The 16,345-nt window shown below is 37.3% G+C and overlaps 1 protein-coding gene across 1 annotated transcript; it reads right to left on the bottom strand.

The window, feature by feature from the left end:
- Positions 1–3,061: 3,061 nt before the first annotated feature.
- On the bottom strand, positions 3,062–6,234 carry LOC147327001 (uncharacterized). The gene is made up of 4 exons (XM_086297457.1): positions 5,618–6,234; positions 5,362–5,517; positions 4,849–4,938; positions 3,062–4,217 (listed from the first exon to the last, which is right to left on the bottom strand). The coding sequence occupies exons 1-4, from the start codon at positions 5,753–5,755 to the stop codon at positions 3,930–3,932; spliced, it is 672 nt and encodes a 223-aa protein (XP_086153583.1). The 5' UTR covers positions 5,756–6,234; the 3' UTR covers positions 3,062–3,929.
- Between the last annotated feature and the right edge of the window lie 10,111 nt (positions 6,235–16,345).

Genomic DNA, 16,345 nt, shown 5'->3' with positions numbered 1-16,345 from the left:
AGCTGAGTATTGAGGAAGCTTTTTTGTTTGTTTTTTTCCTAATCATTTGCCTCTTCTACCTCACATTTAAGATGAATGACTGTTCAGTTCACTATTCATGTTTAATGTTCTGTTGCCTAATACGTAAATGCACTGCCTTGATGTTTGTTCCCTATAAGTACAGCAGTGGAAACCAGTACTGTTTTTTTTATGTATTTTTAAAAAAGAAAGTGAGCTGCAGCTGTCAAGGTACAGTAAGTGTTAAATGCATCAATGTTCTAATAGCTGCAATTGCTGTTAATACTGAAAATGTTATTGAATTTTAGAATTGAGATGGAGACCCTTGGAGTCTTTTTCTCTTGTTTTATTTATGAATCACTTTTTTATGAGTGAGCTCTGTTGTTTGTGCCTTTTTAAAAGCACATTGTGTTTAATAAAAAGTTGTTAAATTGTTAGTGTTGTTACTTTCATGTTTTCTAACACTTTTAGCTGATTATAATTTACTGGGCAAACAGTTTAGAATTATTTGTAAGTGTATTTCCCACAGTATTTTAAAAAATATTGAAGATTTTAAGTGTTATTTCCCATATTATAAGTTAGAAAATATGAAAAAGTTGAGTTTATTTCCCACATCGTATGAGTTGCAATATGTAAAATATTTTGAGTGTATTTCCCACCTTAATTAAGTTGAAAAAATTGAACATTTTGAGTTTATTACTCCCTAATTATAAGTTGAGGAATATCAACATTTATGAGTTAACATTGAGGTAATTTAAGGCAACTGCAACTATAATTTTTATTTTAGTTAAACTTAAAACTTTTAAAAACATCACTAAAAAATTGTTGTGTAATCTGTTACACAACAATTTTTGAGTTCTGTGAACTTATTAGGTTTTACAGTGTACAGCAGCGTACTGGTTGCGCGGCAGATCACCGCCGCTGGTCGCCCGCTAAGGACAACAAGAAGAGAAGAGTGTATACTTACCTATTAGTATATAGGGGTTTTTTTAAAGTTGTATTTCAGAGGAGAGAACCTGTGTTAAAAGATTGAAGAAAATTATCCAAATTCTCTTTGAATTTAAGCATTTAACATTCTTTGTGTTTATCCTGCATTCCTTCATTATATTGCATAAATGTCTGTTAAAAGCTTAAATATATAGTTGAAAATTATAGTATTATTGAATAATAATGATTTTGATAACAATAAAGTAAATGCTTAAATAGCATTCTTATTAAAAATGCAAATATAAATGATTTGAGGACATGAGGCTGCAGAGAGATGCTGAGGAGATCAGGGAGAGAACAATTGTTCTATAAACATGTAAAGATTGTTCCAAAATAAGTTATTATGAGTTTTATAAATTGATTTATACTAGTTTTCTTTATATCTCTGAATGTAAAATTACATTATATTGCCAAGGTTATTCCCTCATCCATTCTAATCACTTAATTCAGGTGTTCCAATCACTTCCATGGCCACAGGTGTATAAAATCAAACACCTGGGCATCTCAACTGTTTCTACCAGCTTTTGTGAAAAAATTGGTTTCTCTCAAGAATTCACTGCCTGGTGCTATGATAGGAAGTCGTCTATGCAAAAACATTATTTGGTACTAAATATTCCAAGGTTAACTTAGGTTAAATTAGGTATAAGTATTAGGTATAAATTACAACATGGAAGTAACTGGAATAACAACAAAATCACAGAGGAGAGTGAAAGGATGCAGGTAGGTTACCAATAGTCCATGATTCATGTAAGAAAGGGCATTGGTTATTTCAGGCATTTTTAAAAATATATTTAATAGTTTTTGTGATATTCATCAAGTTTTGATGGCTTCAAAGTGGGTTGACAGACCAATTTTCCAGAAAATATAACCTCAAAGGTATTTGACATATGAAGGTGAGATTTCTCATCAAACTTCCTACTGTAAAATTTTAATAAAAACCAGATGGCCTAAGAGTTGATTTGAGATGAACTAACTATGTACTGTCAAACGTGATGGTGTTTGTATTGTCTTTGCAAGTTTGTTTGTTCTGTAGCTTTTAAACTGTGTCATAACGTTGTACTCAGTTCATTCGTTGTTCAGTTCCACAAGCCAGATGTGACAAGAAGATACACTCTTGTACTGCAAGGCCTGTTCTACTCTTTTTTTCAAAGTGTGTGTGTGTGTGTGTGTGTATGTTTGTTTCAAATGCCACCAGCATTTTTCTAATCGACAGGGACACAACTTGGCACCCAGTGGAACCTTCTCTCACTGTGACAGTTTTGGCTCACTGATTCACTGGAGTTTTGTGTGTGACTTGCCTGCATATATATGTATTATTGGGTCCATAACGACTTCCCTCTCCCCTCTTTGCAGCCATTCTATTGTCTCTTTTGGTTTTGCAACTCAGCATGAGTGCTTCAGGAGCCCACTATGCTCATTACACAAACATGCACACACATACAGACACACACACATGCACATATAATTGCACACAGAAGAAGGAAGACAACCCCAGGGACTGTCTTTGTCAAGTCTCTTTCCCTTGTTCGCTGCCGTTTTTGTTTTTTCTCTTTTAGCTTTTTCCTTCTTCACACCTCCCCTTTCCCTTCTTTTCTCTTACTGTCTGCCATCCCTTCTCTTTTCTTACTGTATTCTGTCTTTTTTGTTAGCCTCTGACTTTCACAAAGCAGTCCAGGTCAGGGAAGGCCACTATGCACAGCTTTGGCCTTCCCTCTCTTCACTCTAAAAAAAGATCTGCTGGCTTAACGTAAAAAAATTAAGGTAACAATTTGCATGGATCTTTTTAAGTTACTTCAGCTTAGCCACTATAGCGTAAATGCCACAAGAGTTCTTTAGTTAGGCAAACTATTCCTTACGTACAAACAACATGATTTGCTTTGTCCTCTACAAGCTTAATTAAGTTGAACCAACTTAATTTTAATTGTTTAAAAATTACTCCATTTAGTTATTAAAACTTATTTTTTTACTTTTATTCTACTCAGAAATATCCATGCAAATTGTTACCTTAATTTTTTTGAGTACTAATAACTTACAATAACTTATAACTTACAATTATACAATAAATTACGCATTGAAATTCCAGTTTTATGATCAAACTGTTTATTAGAACACCAGTCCACCATTCCAGACTCATTGACATTTCAATAGCAGACAAAATTGTTGCCTCCATAAAATAAATGACATAAAACACCCCTGTAAATCTGTCTCAAAAAGACTGAACATTTTGACAGTCATGCTCTGATTCAAGTTTGTTTGTGTTAAAGTGATAGTTTAGGTTTTTTTAAGTATGAAGTACATTGTGAGTGTATTACACACAGTAGACAGCAGTCAGCACATTCCTGCCACCGACACGCACGATAGGCTCAGTTTGTTTGTGTGACTTTGGTAAATCTGAACTAACCCGAACTAACACCAAAGTCACCAAATAACACAATTACACTTACTGATCAAGGCAGCAGGAGACCAGCAACTCCTGTGTGCTGTCAGGTAAAATTGCTGTTTTTGTCCATGGACGCTGGTGGGCCAGAGCGATTGAAACAACAAGCAGTAGAACTTCTCTTTCCTCACAGAAAAGGCTGTCTGATAGCAAAATAAAGCAGTAAACATATTCTTGATATAATGTACATTTAAACTGACATCAGTTTTATTAGGATGGAGGCTCATCTTGCATGCCGGTGGCCCCGTCTGCTTCTCCGTAGGTGGAGCTTACTGACTGCCATCTACTGTGTGTAATACACTCACTATACATATGTACCTCATACAGCCTCACTTCAAAAGACCCGAGCTATCCTTTTAAAGTGCATTATTTTGAACTAGGTGTACTTAATGCTCAACGCTCAACTTTACACCTACTGCCTACTGTACAGTATGTAACACAACACATTGCAAACAACAGTGGAACATTTCCCATTTAATTTGAGGATAGCCTCACTCTTCACATTTTTTTAGTACAACAGTTTACTTTTTAGTGACATTACCTTAGGACTGGCTTTCAGATCATCCAGCTCGAGGAATATCTTTTGAAACACTTCAAAAGTGTTTTTCAGTTCTTTTGGGTAGCTGAGGTTGAGTGCATATATCAGCCCCATTAGCAAGGCACAGGCTCTGGGTACATCCAGGTCTGCTAGGACTTCTGTTCCTTCAAGTATGATCCTTGCGTTGGCTGGATCAGACGTTGTGGCACCTCTGGTTACAATCTTCATCACTTCATTGGTAATATCCCCGCCACCATCCTGGTAGGTCAGAATCAATATAAATGTTTTAAGTAATCATACTTATACATGAGAGTAACACAAAATAGGGCTGCAACTAACAATTTTCTCGATTATCTGATTAGTTGTTTGGTCCAGAAAATGTCAGAAAATGGTGAAAAATGTCAATGTTTCTCAGAGCCCAATATGATGACCTCAAATGTCAAACATATTCAGTTTGCTGTCATAGAGGAGTAAAGAAACCAGAAACCATTCACATTTATGAAGCTGAAACCAGAGAATTTGGACTTCTTTTTCTAAAATAATTACTCAAACCGATCAATCAATTATCAAAATAGTTGCCGATTAATTAAGATAAGATAAGATAAGATAACCTTTATTAGTCCCACACGTGGGAAATTTGTTTTGTCACAGCAGGAGTGGACAGTGCAAAAGTTATGAGGCAAAAATTAGAATACAATAAGAATAAATACAGTACACAACTGTACAGAATAGAATAAAATAAAATACTATATACAGTAGAATAAAATAAATATACAATAAGATAAAAATAGAATACAAATACTATATACAACTGAGTAAAAATTTAGAAATCAATTAATAATAGATTAGATCGTAGCTCTAATACAAAGTATAGTCATGTCTGATTTACCTGCTCTTTGAAGAGATCCTCCTCCTTTTCCCTGAGATACACCACTAAGCCACGGATAGCGACCTCTCGCCTTCTCTCCACAGAATCATCCTGTGAATAAGAAAAAGAATGTCGAACTGCTCTTCGAGGAGGATGGGTTTTTGATAATTACATCAAAAAAAAAAAAAAAAGATTGACTTTATATGGCCTGAACTGTACCAATTATAGATTTCCAGTGATAATCAAAATAATGAATTGATCATTTCAAAGAGCCATTTCTCTGAAATGATCAATTCATGAACTTGAAAAATCCAGGTAACAAATAGAAAAACTGCAAAATCTTGCAAATTACTCTGCCAATCATGATCCACATCACCTATAATTTGTTTTATTATTAAGTATTTATAGTTTTAATTGATATTTGTGCCTCAAGCTCTAAACAATAATTTGACATAGTTGAGTTGTAAACAGCTACCTTTTAAGACTCAATATCACCTATTGGAAAAAAAAAAACTACATTTCATTCATTCATACCTCTAGCAGCATGTTCTGGATGCGCCGAATGTGCATTTTTGCAGCCCCTCCTCTTGAGGACAGCAAGGACATTATTTTCTGAGAGTACTGGTCCAGCTTTGCCATGAATGTTGTTTCCAGGTTAACAGTGGTGATCCTTCTGAATTCTTGGTTTATCTGTATAAAAAAAAAGGCACAAATAGGCACAACATGTTAATGTATACAATTTACTTTAAAAGAATACATACTGCAAATTATCTTATGGAAAAATATTTACCTGAACTGCATCAAAAAGAGCAGGCCATCTTTCTTTCAGGTCATTGATTTTTGGTGCTTGATTGACAACTTCCTGCCTGCGAATGGAGAATGTCTTTCTTGGTGTTTCAAATTTGCAAATTTTACAGATCCACTTCATTTTAAAAACAAACAGTTTAAATTACTTTAACTTGGGTGATTCAGAAGGCTGTAGTACAAACAACTTGTGCTACATCAGCATTACAGTAAATTTTAATTCATTGTTTTTGAATATTCAAGATGAAAAACAAGAAAAATGCTTGTAAACTACTGCAAAGAAATGGGCAAATTACACGCAATCAATATTCACGCTTTTTTAACTATAGTCTTTAGTCTAATCATTATCTCACAGGAAATCCTTATGACATTAAAAGTTAAAACTATGTATATTATTTTTAGTGTTGAGTTTCTCCTAAAAGTTGCTTTATGTTTCCAAATCAAAGATATTTTTTCTTAAGTGATACAACTGCGCTTATGTATCTGCAGTTAACACCCAAAAGAGCAATATTATATTTTATGTGCTAATGCACATTCAATGTAATGTCATTAAAACAACTAGTTTATGAATGTTACTTAAGATCTTTCGTGTGGCGTTTCTACAACATGGCGTTCGCTTCCTCGCCCGCGTTTTTTGACTGAACTTTGACACAGGCTGTTCTTCAGCTAGGGCTCAATTAACAAACTTCAATCTCACATAAAAATAACTCTAGGACTTAAACATCAAAATGCATCGATGTTAAACCGAATGTATACTCAGTAACCTACATTTGTTTAGTCATGAATGTAAAACGGCCCAGCCTTTTGCTGGTCAAACCTTCATCAACGCTGCAACGATTTCAAAGTAGAAAGAAGAAAAACGTGTATTACCCTGTCTTTGCAGAGTTAAAAACTACGGCTACAGAAGCTCAGTGTCAATTAACACCATTTGGCTGCCACCGTAAAACAAAACTTAACAAAGACTAATGTTACGGTCGAATTACTTCACAAGTTAGCCAGAAGTGTAATGTTACTAGCTTATCACCACCACTCGCCGAGGAAGAGTTTAGTGTTGTGTAAAAATAGATTTCTTGCAGTGCGTCTTGATAGAGTTAAAGTTAGAGTTATTAGCTGCTGTGAATAAAACAAGGCAAAAAATTGTACTCACCACAAAGCTTTAACGTTTGATAATGTTCCGTACAAAATGCCGCTTCTCTGCTTTCTCTCTTTGCCTCCGTTTCTTTCGATCAGTGGTCTGAGAGCACAACATGTCCGGGCAAGTCAGCCTTGTACTCAGCTTTTAAAGGATGCTTACGAGATTTTTAAGTTGTATTAACTGAATACACTTTCATGTTAAGTTAACACAGAAATGTCTGTTCAAAATCGATATATTACTGAGCTAAGACTGTTTTCTTTATTTTCATTTCGACCAACTCATTAAATTAAGTTATCAACTGATTACAATGTGTACATGCAACAAACTTAATTTTTTATGCAGAAAAAGCTATTGATTTTAATCTTTACTTACTAAACCCATGAATCGTTTTTTAGAGTGTTCCACCTGCTCTCCTCTATTGCTTCTGATACTTCCCATGAAACCTGTAGACAATGATGGACCTAAGGAAAGATAGAGAAGAGCAAAAACACACTCCTGTATTGTGTAAAACAAAATCTAGCAGTTGTATTCGCTTATTATTTTTATTATCATTATTATTATCATTATTATAAAAAATGCAATTATGGAAGCTCATTTTGGTGGAGAGAAAAATCTGCAACTCAACTAAATAAACTATATAGAACTAGAAACTGTCAAATTTAGAATTTAGCTTCAAATGTTGCAGCAGCAGGATTAAAGACGACCATAACTTGATGCAACTGTTTTTGCTCGTCTGATGGTTTTTACAGGCATCCTTTTGACAGGTGTCCACATTACAAACATGCTATATGTAATGTTCTTTTCATTTATTGTTTTATGATAGTAAGGACCAAAATCTCTTTTACTGAAACAGGTTTTAATAAATCCAACTCAGAAACATCAGTAAACCAGCAATGTGTCAAACAAGTAAGGTTTCAGTTGGTTAATTCATGTTCAGGGAAGAGGAAAGTCTTTTTTCAAAAGCCAAATTTGTTTCTAAAGGTTGACCCACAGTGTGGATTTCTTTCGTGCTGCCTTTCTGTGGATTTCTGACAGATCACATACATTTTTCATACTGTATTTTGTCATCTAACGTCACCGTGCTGAGCCAAAGCGAAACCTCAGGATATTTACATCTCCCACCAGCCCCTATACAGTGACAACCGGTGTTAATTAAACACAATGCAGTAGAATCCTACCATGACCAATTTAATACATCCTGTCTGTATGGGGAAGTAAGAGCAGTTTGTCAGATGGGAACTGTGTCTGAAGGCATGGTGTCCAGGGGGACTATAGTGGCAGATGGACCCACTAAGAATAGTAGAGTCAAACTGACGGCATGGGTTGATGGAGGACCAAGTCAGGCCTGGGCTGATGAGAAACCCAAGCAAAAACATACATACACAACATGTGTTCTCATTTGATGTGTTAGAAGAGAGCAGAATATATATAACAAACGTGGCCTTAACTTCCACACTATGGCTTTTATATATTTGTGTTCCTTTTATTTAAAGAATTTTTGGTTTTCTTTAGTTAATTAAAATGTCTAAAACTGTGTAAAAGGTGTGGGAGATGTGTGTTGGACCAACATGCAACAACAACAACAAGTTTGTCTATACACATACAGGCATACTGTATATGTGTGTGTGTGTGTGTGTGTGCGTATGTGTGTGTGTGTGTGTGTGTGTGTGTGTGTGTGTGTGTGCGTACGTGCCTATGCATGGATAGTATGATAATAGAGTCCTGAGTGACAGAGGTATCAGCAGACTAGCCTCTTAATGTAATACACGTTACAGGGTTTTGCTGTATAGCGCAATCCAGTGTACACTAGATGTTCCCTTCCATAATTTACAGTGCCAGATGGTGCAGCAGCTGTAGCCCAAATGTAGCTTTCATTAAGGAGTTAGACTATAACTTAACACTAGCAAGTGGGAGAACGAATAACTTAAGACCTACACCTGGCCCATATATAAATGACTTCTTGCTGACTGCTGTCATGCCAGAAATGGCAGTGATTAATGTTAGACAGCATTAACTTATGCCTCTTAATTCCTGTGGACAGCTGTGTTCTGAGGAATTATGTTTTCAGGTTTTCAGGAGACCCTTGCGGGAATTGCAACAAGAATCTCTTTAATCCACACTGTTTTTCAAGGCCACAGTTAATTTAAAAAAAAAAGTCTAACAGGTAACAATTGGTAATGAAAGAAAATGATGACATTTTATAAGCATAACTTTTAAGGAAGTTAACTTTATGATTACTTTATATTATTCTGCAAACACTTTTCTGTTATTTTTCACCATAATTAAAAAACAAAGACGAAATGGTGCATTCGCTGTTCATGGTTAACAACTCGTTCACTACTATACTGTGACAGAGTAGTTAAGACATATATCTACAGGAAGATCATTACAGGAAGTTGGTGTCTAATTGGTAATTCTAAATTAACTGTTGGTGTGAATGTGGGACTAAATAATTTTCATAATCAGACATCAAGTGATACGTGAGTAGCCTGACTCTCCTCCAGTGACAATTGGGATTGGATCCATGTGAAACAAGTTATAATCCAAAACAGGTTTTAATAATAAATCTGTCTTAAAAATGGTGCCACATAGGGAACTATTATTTGAGTATATTTTGTCATTTCATATCAGTTCAATTTGGACTGTACAGATAGTTGTATGTGTAGTTTTCACAGTTTGCACTTGTTACATTTTTTTTATAATTGAATTAATGTCATCATTAGTTCCCTGTTACCTCTTCCAACTAAATGGTGAGTGGAACAGTAAAGTGAACCAAAACCAAAAGTCATATTTTTTGTGAAAGTGGGAAAAAACAGTTAGTCTTGGACACATGTCAGCGTCAGGATTCTTGAATTGTGGACCCAGAGGTTAGCATTTTTCAGTGTCTTTTGGGTTTCAAGAAGTGGCTTTGTTCCTAGTTTCTGTTAGTATTGCTTTGGTTCTCTGTTTCGTGTCTAGGTTGGTGATAAATCTCCCCTCATTGCCTGATATATTTATTGTTCAAGTCTTCCTTTGTCCTTTGTCACGTTGCCCCTCATGGCTGCATCCCTCCCAGTAGCATGTTTTTCCTTGAAGCATCTCAGTTTTTTTATTATCTACCCCTGGCCTTTGTTTCCTTGTGCTTTTATAAGAGTTGAGCAATAAAGCTGCCCGTTTGAGTTCGCTTTTGTCTCTGGTGTCCTTCCTGCCTACTGCACAGCCGCACCATGACATTAAGTGTTAGGCTTGTTTAATGTGAGGTACACTGGCTAGATGAGGAGCTAATATTGGCACAGTAGTCAAATAATATTCAGGCTCTCTCCATTTATTATCATTATCCCTCTCCTGCTCTGCACTCCGCTCTGTGGAATTCATAACAGCCTGACAGTGTGTGTGTGTGTGTGTGTGTGTGTGTGTGTGTGTGTGTGTGGCCAAAGATGTGTATTTGTGTCTGTATTTGGAAGAGGACTGAAAAAAACCTTACAAAATTTATGTGTTACTGAGCATGCAGACTTTAGCATGCATTTGTGTTGATGGTGACTGTATTTGTGTGTGTGTGTGTGTGTGTGTGTGTGTGTGTGTGTGTGTGTGTGTGTGTGTGTGTGTGTGTGTGTGCCGGCTGGAAAATAAGCGTGCATGCATCCCCTAAATCACATCACACGGCTAATGTAGATGTTAAATTGAATCGGCTGCTGCATCATTTGTCTGGTGGATCGTTACTGGTAATAGGTCTGTCATATTAGTGAGGCATTCCTCATCTGGACAGTAAAATCTCTTTCCTGTACTCACTGGAATAGCTGTGCTTAAGTCATTGTATTTTTTCATTTGTTTTCTATTTGTGCAATCTCACAAACAAGACAAATGCCATACTCGCGCTATTTATTGTGATTCTAAATACAAGTTGAATTACTCCAATGTTTGAGAGCTGACAGATCAAACCTTGATGTACAATGGAAAGCTGTTTAAATGCCATACATGAACCCAAACAAAAAACCTTTTTAGACAATTATGAACAAATTAATGTTTAAAAATAATTAAAAACGAATTATACAACTTAAAAAATGTTGATTATTATTCCGAACACACACAAAAAAGCTTGTGCTTATGCTTATTGTTAAAAAAATGCAAGCCCCCCCCCCCCCCCCCCCCCCCCCCCCATAAAAATCTGTATACATCTACTGTGGTAGATGATCATATGTTTCTACTTCTTTCATCAGGCTAAAAATAGTAAGGCCAGATTAGACTTTGCCAAAAGGTCCCCAAAAAAGCCGGAGTAGCAACAGCATTCTTTTGTCAGATGAAAATGAATCAACCCGCATCAAAATGGCAAGGAGAGGTAGCATCATGAAGGCTTGGGACCATTCACAAGCCACAGTAACGGCGGTCCAGCACAAACACATCCTCCAACCACACACACCCATATTTGACTTCAAACTCCATTTGAATCAAAGCATCAAGTTTATTTCACACCTCAAACCTTTTGTAAATAATGAAACAAATAAACTGCAATAAATTACAGGTTGAGAAATACATAAAATAAACTACCTCTTTTAAATAACAGAAAAACAAATAATCTTTATAGTGTAATTATTTTACATGTAGTTGTTTTTTTTTGTTTTGTTTTTTTTAATGTGTAATAATATTCAACATTGCTATCAATACATTTTTCAAAAAATGCCTCTGTGCAAATGGGTTTAAAACAGCTGTGGGATCCTGTTTGTCCGTGATTTGGACAGCCCAGCGCATGCTCCTGATGCAGGGCAAACAAATTCTCTCGCAGAGACCTACCTTGGCACCACCGTTGTGCAGGTGAAGCCAAAGGGAAGATATATTTCATCACATTTTCTAGTCTTTAGCTTGGAAGGACGTTGGTTTGGAAGCATATTTGGGGATGCCTCATCTTCTGCTTTGCGTTTGTGTGGGAGCCCCGTCAAAAACCTGTCCATTATGCAAGCAGTGTCCAAGCATTCTCTTTTTTTTAAATTCTCACACACACACACACACACTTTGGGAACCACTGGTTTAAAGGTTTGTGGGCCAGTCCCCTTTAATTTTGGCATATTTACTTACAGTAAAAAGACACCCGTGACATGGAAAATCTCTCCGACAGCTCTTCTGCTGCGAATGGAGCCTACAAATGCCAAGGCTTGAGATAGCCTCTTCGTCACAGAGACTGAGATCCTTCAGCTCATCTTTACTCAGAACTGGAATAAAAGAACTTAACATCCAGATTTTATTTATCAGAGAAGTGATAGTGTTAAAACTGTTTCTGTTTAACTGTTTTTTAATTGCTAATAGTGAATCATGCATAATTCTAATCAAACTATACCTCTGGTATCAGCTATCAGGTACTATCATGTACCGCTGTAAGAGGCAGACAGGATTGAGCCAAAATGCAGGACTGAAGTCAAAACTCAGACACAAGAAACCTAAACTGAGACAAACTAATCTGACGGGACTAACAGCCAGAGGATGAGAGAGACTGTGACAAGGAACTCACGGGCCTTTGGTGACAGAGAACCAAAGGCTAGATATGAAACTAAGACCTGGGGATACAAAAAGACGGATCACAACTATAATAACCACAACTGGGATCTTCACCTCAGAATATTAAAGAAGTCAGAAGTCAAACTCAAATGCCCAGTTACAGACCCAAGACCATGACAGGTACCAGGGGAAGAAAGACTAAAATCATGGTTGTCTGCTAATTTTCTCAATTCAATAGTAGTAGTTAATTCAAACACAAAACAGAGGTTCTTCTGGTAGGAACCAAAACTGTTTTGGATGAATTCAATACATTTGCTTTTGGAATTGTCAATAAATAGAGAGTATTGACAAACCTCTCCTTCCTCATATGTTAAATTTAGTTGTTTTTGATAGCACCTCAGATTATGAAACAAATATCAATAACACATGATCTAAGTAACATTATTTGGCTATGCCCATCCTTTGCAGCTCAAAGTACTCCTATTCTTGTATGTGCTCTGATTACATCTTGTATTGATTATTGTAATTCGATCTTTTCTGGCCTACCACAGAAATTTCTTCACAGCTTGCATACAGTTGACCGTGTCAAAACTAAAATATCTTTCAGAACATCTTAATCCTGTGTTTCAGACTCTTCACTTGCTTATTTTAAAATATTGCATAAATGTGTAAGATTGTGCATCTTACTTTTAGTTCTTTCTATACTCTTGTTATCTACTGAACATTGTCACCCATCCCATACTCTTTGATTCTTCTCCACCATTATTCTCATTATACCACCTGCTCATTTGACCACCATCGGTTTAGAGTTTTCAGCCATGTGACCCCTCGTCTTTGGAAATCCCAAAACCACATTTGCAACATTGATTCTCTTCCTATCATTAAAGTCAGCCTTTCAGTTTGATTATGTTTTAGGATTTACTGGTTTTTAACTCTTTTTTCTTTTTTATCTGTTAATTTATACATACTTTGATGTTTAATTGCTTTTAAGGTGCCCTTGAATTTCTTAAAAGGCACTTATAAATAAAATACATTATTTATTATATAGTTTATAAATTCCAATGATATGATCATAAAATTGATAATTGAACTGTGAGCTGGGTGTCCTGGTGCATGTTGTACTTATGGGCATCCTCATTCTCAAACATGATTGTTGTTATGAAAATTGTGATAATAGAGATCAGGCATTTTGTTATTTCCAATCAAACCCATCAATTCATGCTGTAATTGGTCGTGTGATGAAGTCCCCCTACCTGGGGCACCTTCCAGGACTGCAAGAAAGAAAGTAGTAGTAATAATAATAAAAAAATTTATTTATAAAGCGCCTTTCAAGACACTCAAGGACACTGTACAATAAAACACATAATAGAACAATGACACAATGAAGAACAATAAAAACAAAACCATGAGAAAAAATTAACAAACAGTGGGTTCACAGTGAATATGCAGATTTGAACAGACGGGTTTTTAGTTGAGATTTAAACTGGGGGAGAGAACCAATGTTTCTTATATCTGGGGGTAGAGAGTTCCACAGCCTGGGAACAGAGTAGCTGAAAGCTCTGCTTCCCATGGTGGTGAGGCGGAAGGAAGGCACAGAAAGCTGGATAGAAGAAGAAGATTGAAGTGAGCGGGCAGAAGAGATAGTGCTTAACAGGTCAGAAAGGTAAGGAGGTGCAAGGTTATGGATGGCCTTGAAGGTGAGCAGAAGTTTGTATACTATCCGGAATTTTACTGGGAGCCAGTGAAGTTCCTGACGAACAGGGGTGTTGTGCTGGTAAGAGGGGGTTCTGGTGATCAATGTTCACTGTAATCTTTCATGTGTCTGCGCGAACACACAAACTCCCTGAGCGGTCCCTTGGACCACTGTGAGCAACAGAAGATGTGTGCACTGTTGTTATGCCAGCATCGAATCCATCCAAGTTACATGGTTTATTAAAATAATCAAATTACAGCATTTATGTTAGACTTCTCTTAATTAACTGCTTTAGCCCACTTACAATGAAAATTTTTAAAAATATTGTTCATGACCTGTGTAGTATGTTAACACTATTGGAAAGAAAAATAACTTGAACTCCAAGTTCTTTTTTTGTTTGTTATAAAGCTCTAAAACTCTTTCTTTGGCTCTCGGAGGAGGCGGACGCACTTTTTCCCCTCTCCCTTATCTTCCCTGCTAGTTCTTATGTCCTTGTCTAGTCTCATGTCTTTTTTGTATTACTTTCCCTGGAACACTCTCTCACAGTCTGTGTCTACAACCTAAAAGAGAATTATGGATTTGATCAACTGGTTTCTGAATGCCATTGACACCCTTTAACGAGAAGTCTGGGCTCGGGAGAACCCGAGTGCCCTGGAGGGACTTTCCCGGCTGGATACACGATGGACGGGTGGCAGAGGATAGTGTGCCTGGCGGGACTGTCGATCGAGGACGCTGAAGATATCTACCTATTTGGAACCATGATAACAGGGTTCTTGCTGATCAGAGCTAGCTTGGACCTGGCTTATCGGAAAATTAAAAGAGCGGAACCGGCTGTTCAAACCCCCACAAGGCTGCCCGCTGGGATTGGAACGACAGGTGCGACTTCTCAGAAAGGGCTCACTCAAGGCAGCAGGGTTAAGAGCTTGGAGGTGCTTACGACTGCAGTGAATGCTCAGAATAACACCTCTGAGCGTATTTGTATGTTGGATTACATCAGGAAAGAAACAACTCAGAACAACATCTCTGGGCGGAAGCTGGATTACATCTCGGATCAGTTGGCTGCGGTCGTGAGGTCTCGGAATCTGCTATGTGAGCAAAAGAGTGACAAGACCACAGAATCGACGGCTAATAACATCATGGAGAAACTCGCAGCTATTAACGAGAGATTGAGAGACCAGTGTCGGAGTGTTAAAAACAGATTGAAATTCTCATGAGTTGTTTGCAAAAGAAAAATCACCATCATAATCCGGCTACCCCTTCTGCGCCAGCTGTGGGCTCAAGGCTGGAGCTGTACTCCCTGATAACGACTGTGTTGAGTCTGTTCCTTCCCATTCCCTACAAGGCCACCTGGGTTGGCTGGAAGACTGTTTACTTAGCCTGGCGGGGCGAAGGACACTGTCTCAGCTGAACTATGGACACGCACACACATACATATACTGATACTGATAAGCACTCACTGACGCATCACCCTCCCTATCCAACGCCACCTCCAACGCTTACCTCGAATACGATAGTATTCAGGAAAAGAACAAACATTGTATATATTTTTATCATAACTCTGGTTTTACATGGCCTATCAACACAATTTAAAAACTCATATGAAGTCCACACTTTTTCCGTTCCGTCAACTGTTCCGTCTGTCCTGCTCACATCTCCAATGGTTGTACACGTTGTCATTAACGTGGCTTCACTCCACATCAGCCATGCTTGTCAACGATGTTGATTAGCTGCGTATATACGAATGTGAATCGCATTATTGGCTGGACTATGGGATAAGGTGCCATCATTCTAATCCCATACGGGAGCAGCCAGTCACTTACTGAGTAACACTGCAAAACAGAATTGTTAAAGTGTTAATTTTAATTTCAATTCAGGATAGTTTTTTTTTTGTGCGCAACGCAGATTTTCTGTGCGCAGAGACCGTGCCAGCAGTGGGCAATTGCGCACGCGCACAGCTTAGAGGGAACATTGCTGGTGATAATGCGAGCGTTCCGAACCAGTTGAAGATTATGGAGGGATTTTTGGGGGAGACCATGCAAAAGAGAATTCCAGTAGTGAATACGGGAGGTAACAAGACTGGGAACAAGAATGGACGTAGACTAGGTGGAAAGAGAAGGACGTAATCTGTTAATGTTGTGTAGATGGAAACAGGCAGAATGGGTGAGATTATTGATGTGAGATTTATAGGAAAGTGAACTGTCTAGGATGACACCAAGGCTTTTAACCTGAGGAGAAGGGAAAACTGTGGAGTTATCGATAGTGAGTAAGAAATGGTTCGCCTTCAAAAGGTTGGATTTGGAGGAAAGTCTGCTTAGAAGGACAGAATGAGAGATGGTGTCGAAGACTGAGCTCAGATCCAAAAGGACAAGAATGGTGAGAAGACCAGAGTCAGCTCTGATTGGAAGATCATTAAGGACTTT

This window comes from Aulonocara sp. 'chitande type north' Nkhata Bay, linkage group LG6 (assembly GCF_057382095.1).
Source record: "Aulonocara sp. 'chitande type north' Nkhata Bay isolate Kocher_YH1m ecotype deep benthic linkage group LG6, A_spYH_male_GT1.1, whole genome shotgun sequence".
In the NCBI taxonomy this organism is placed as follows: domain Eukaryota; kingdom Metazoa; phylum Chordata; class Actinopteri; order Cichliformes; family Cichlidae; genus Aulonocara; species Aulonocara sp. 'chitande type north' Nkhata Bay.
This window is presented reverse-complemented; position numbering and strand designations above follow the sequence as displayed.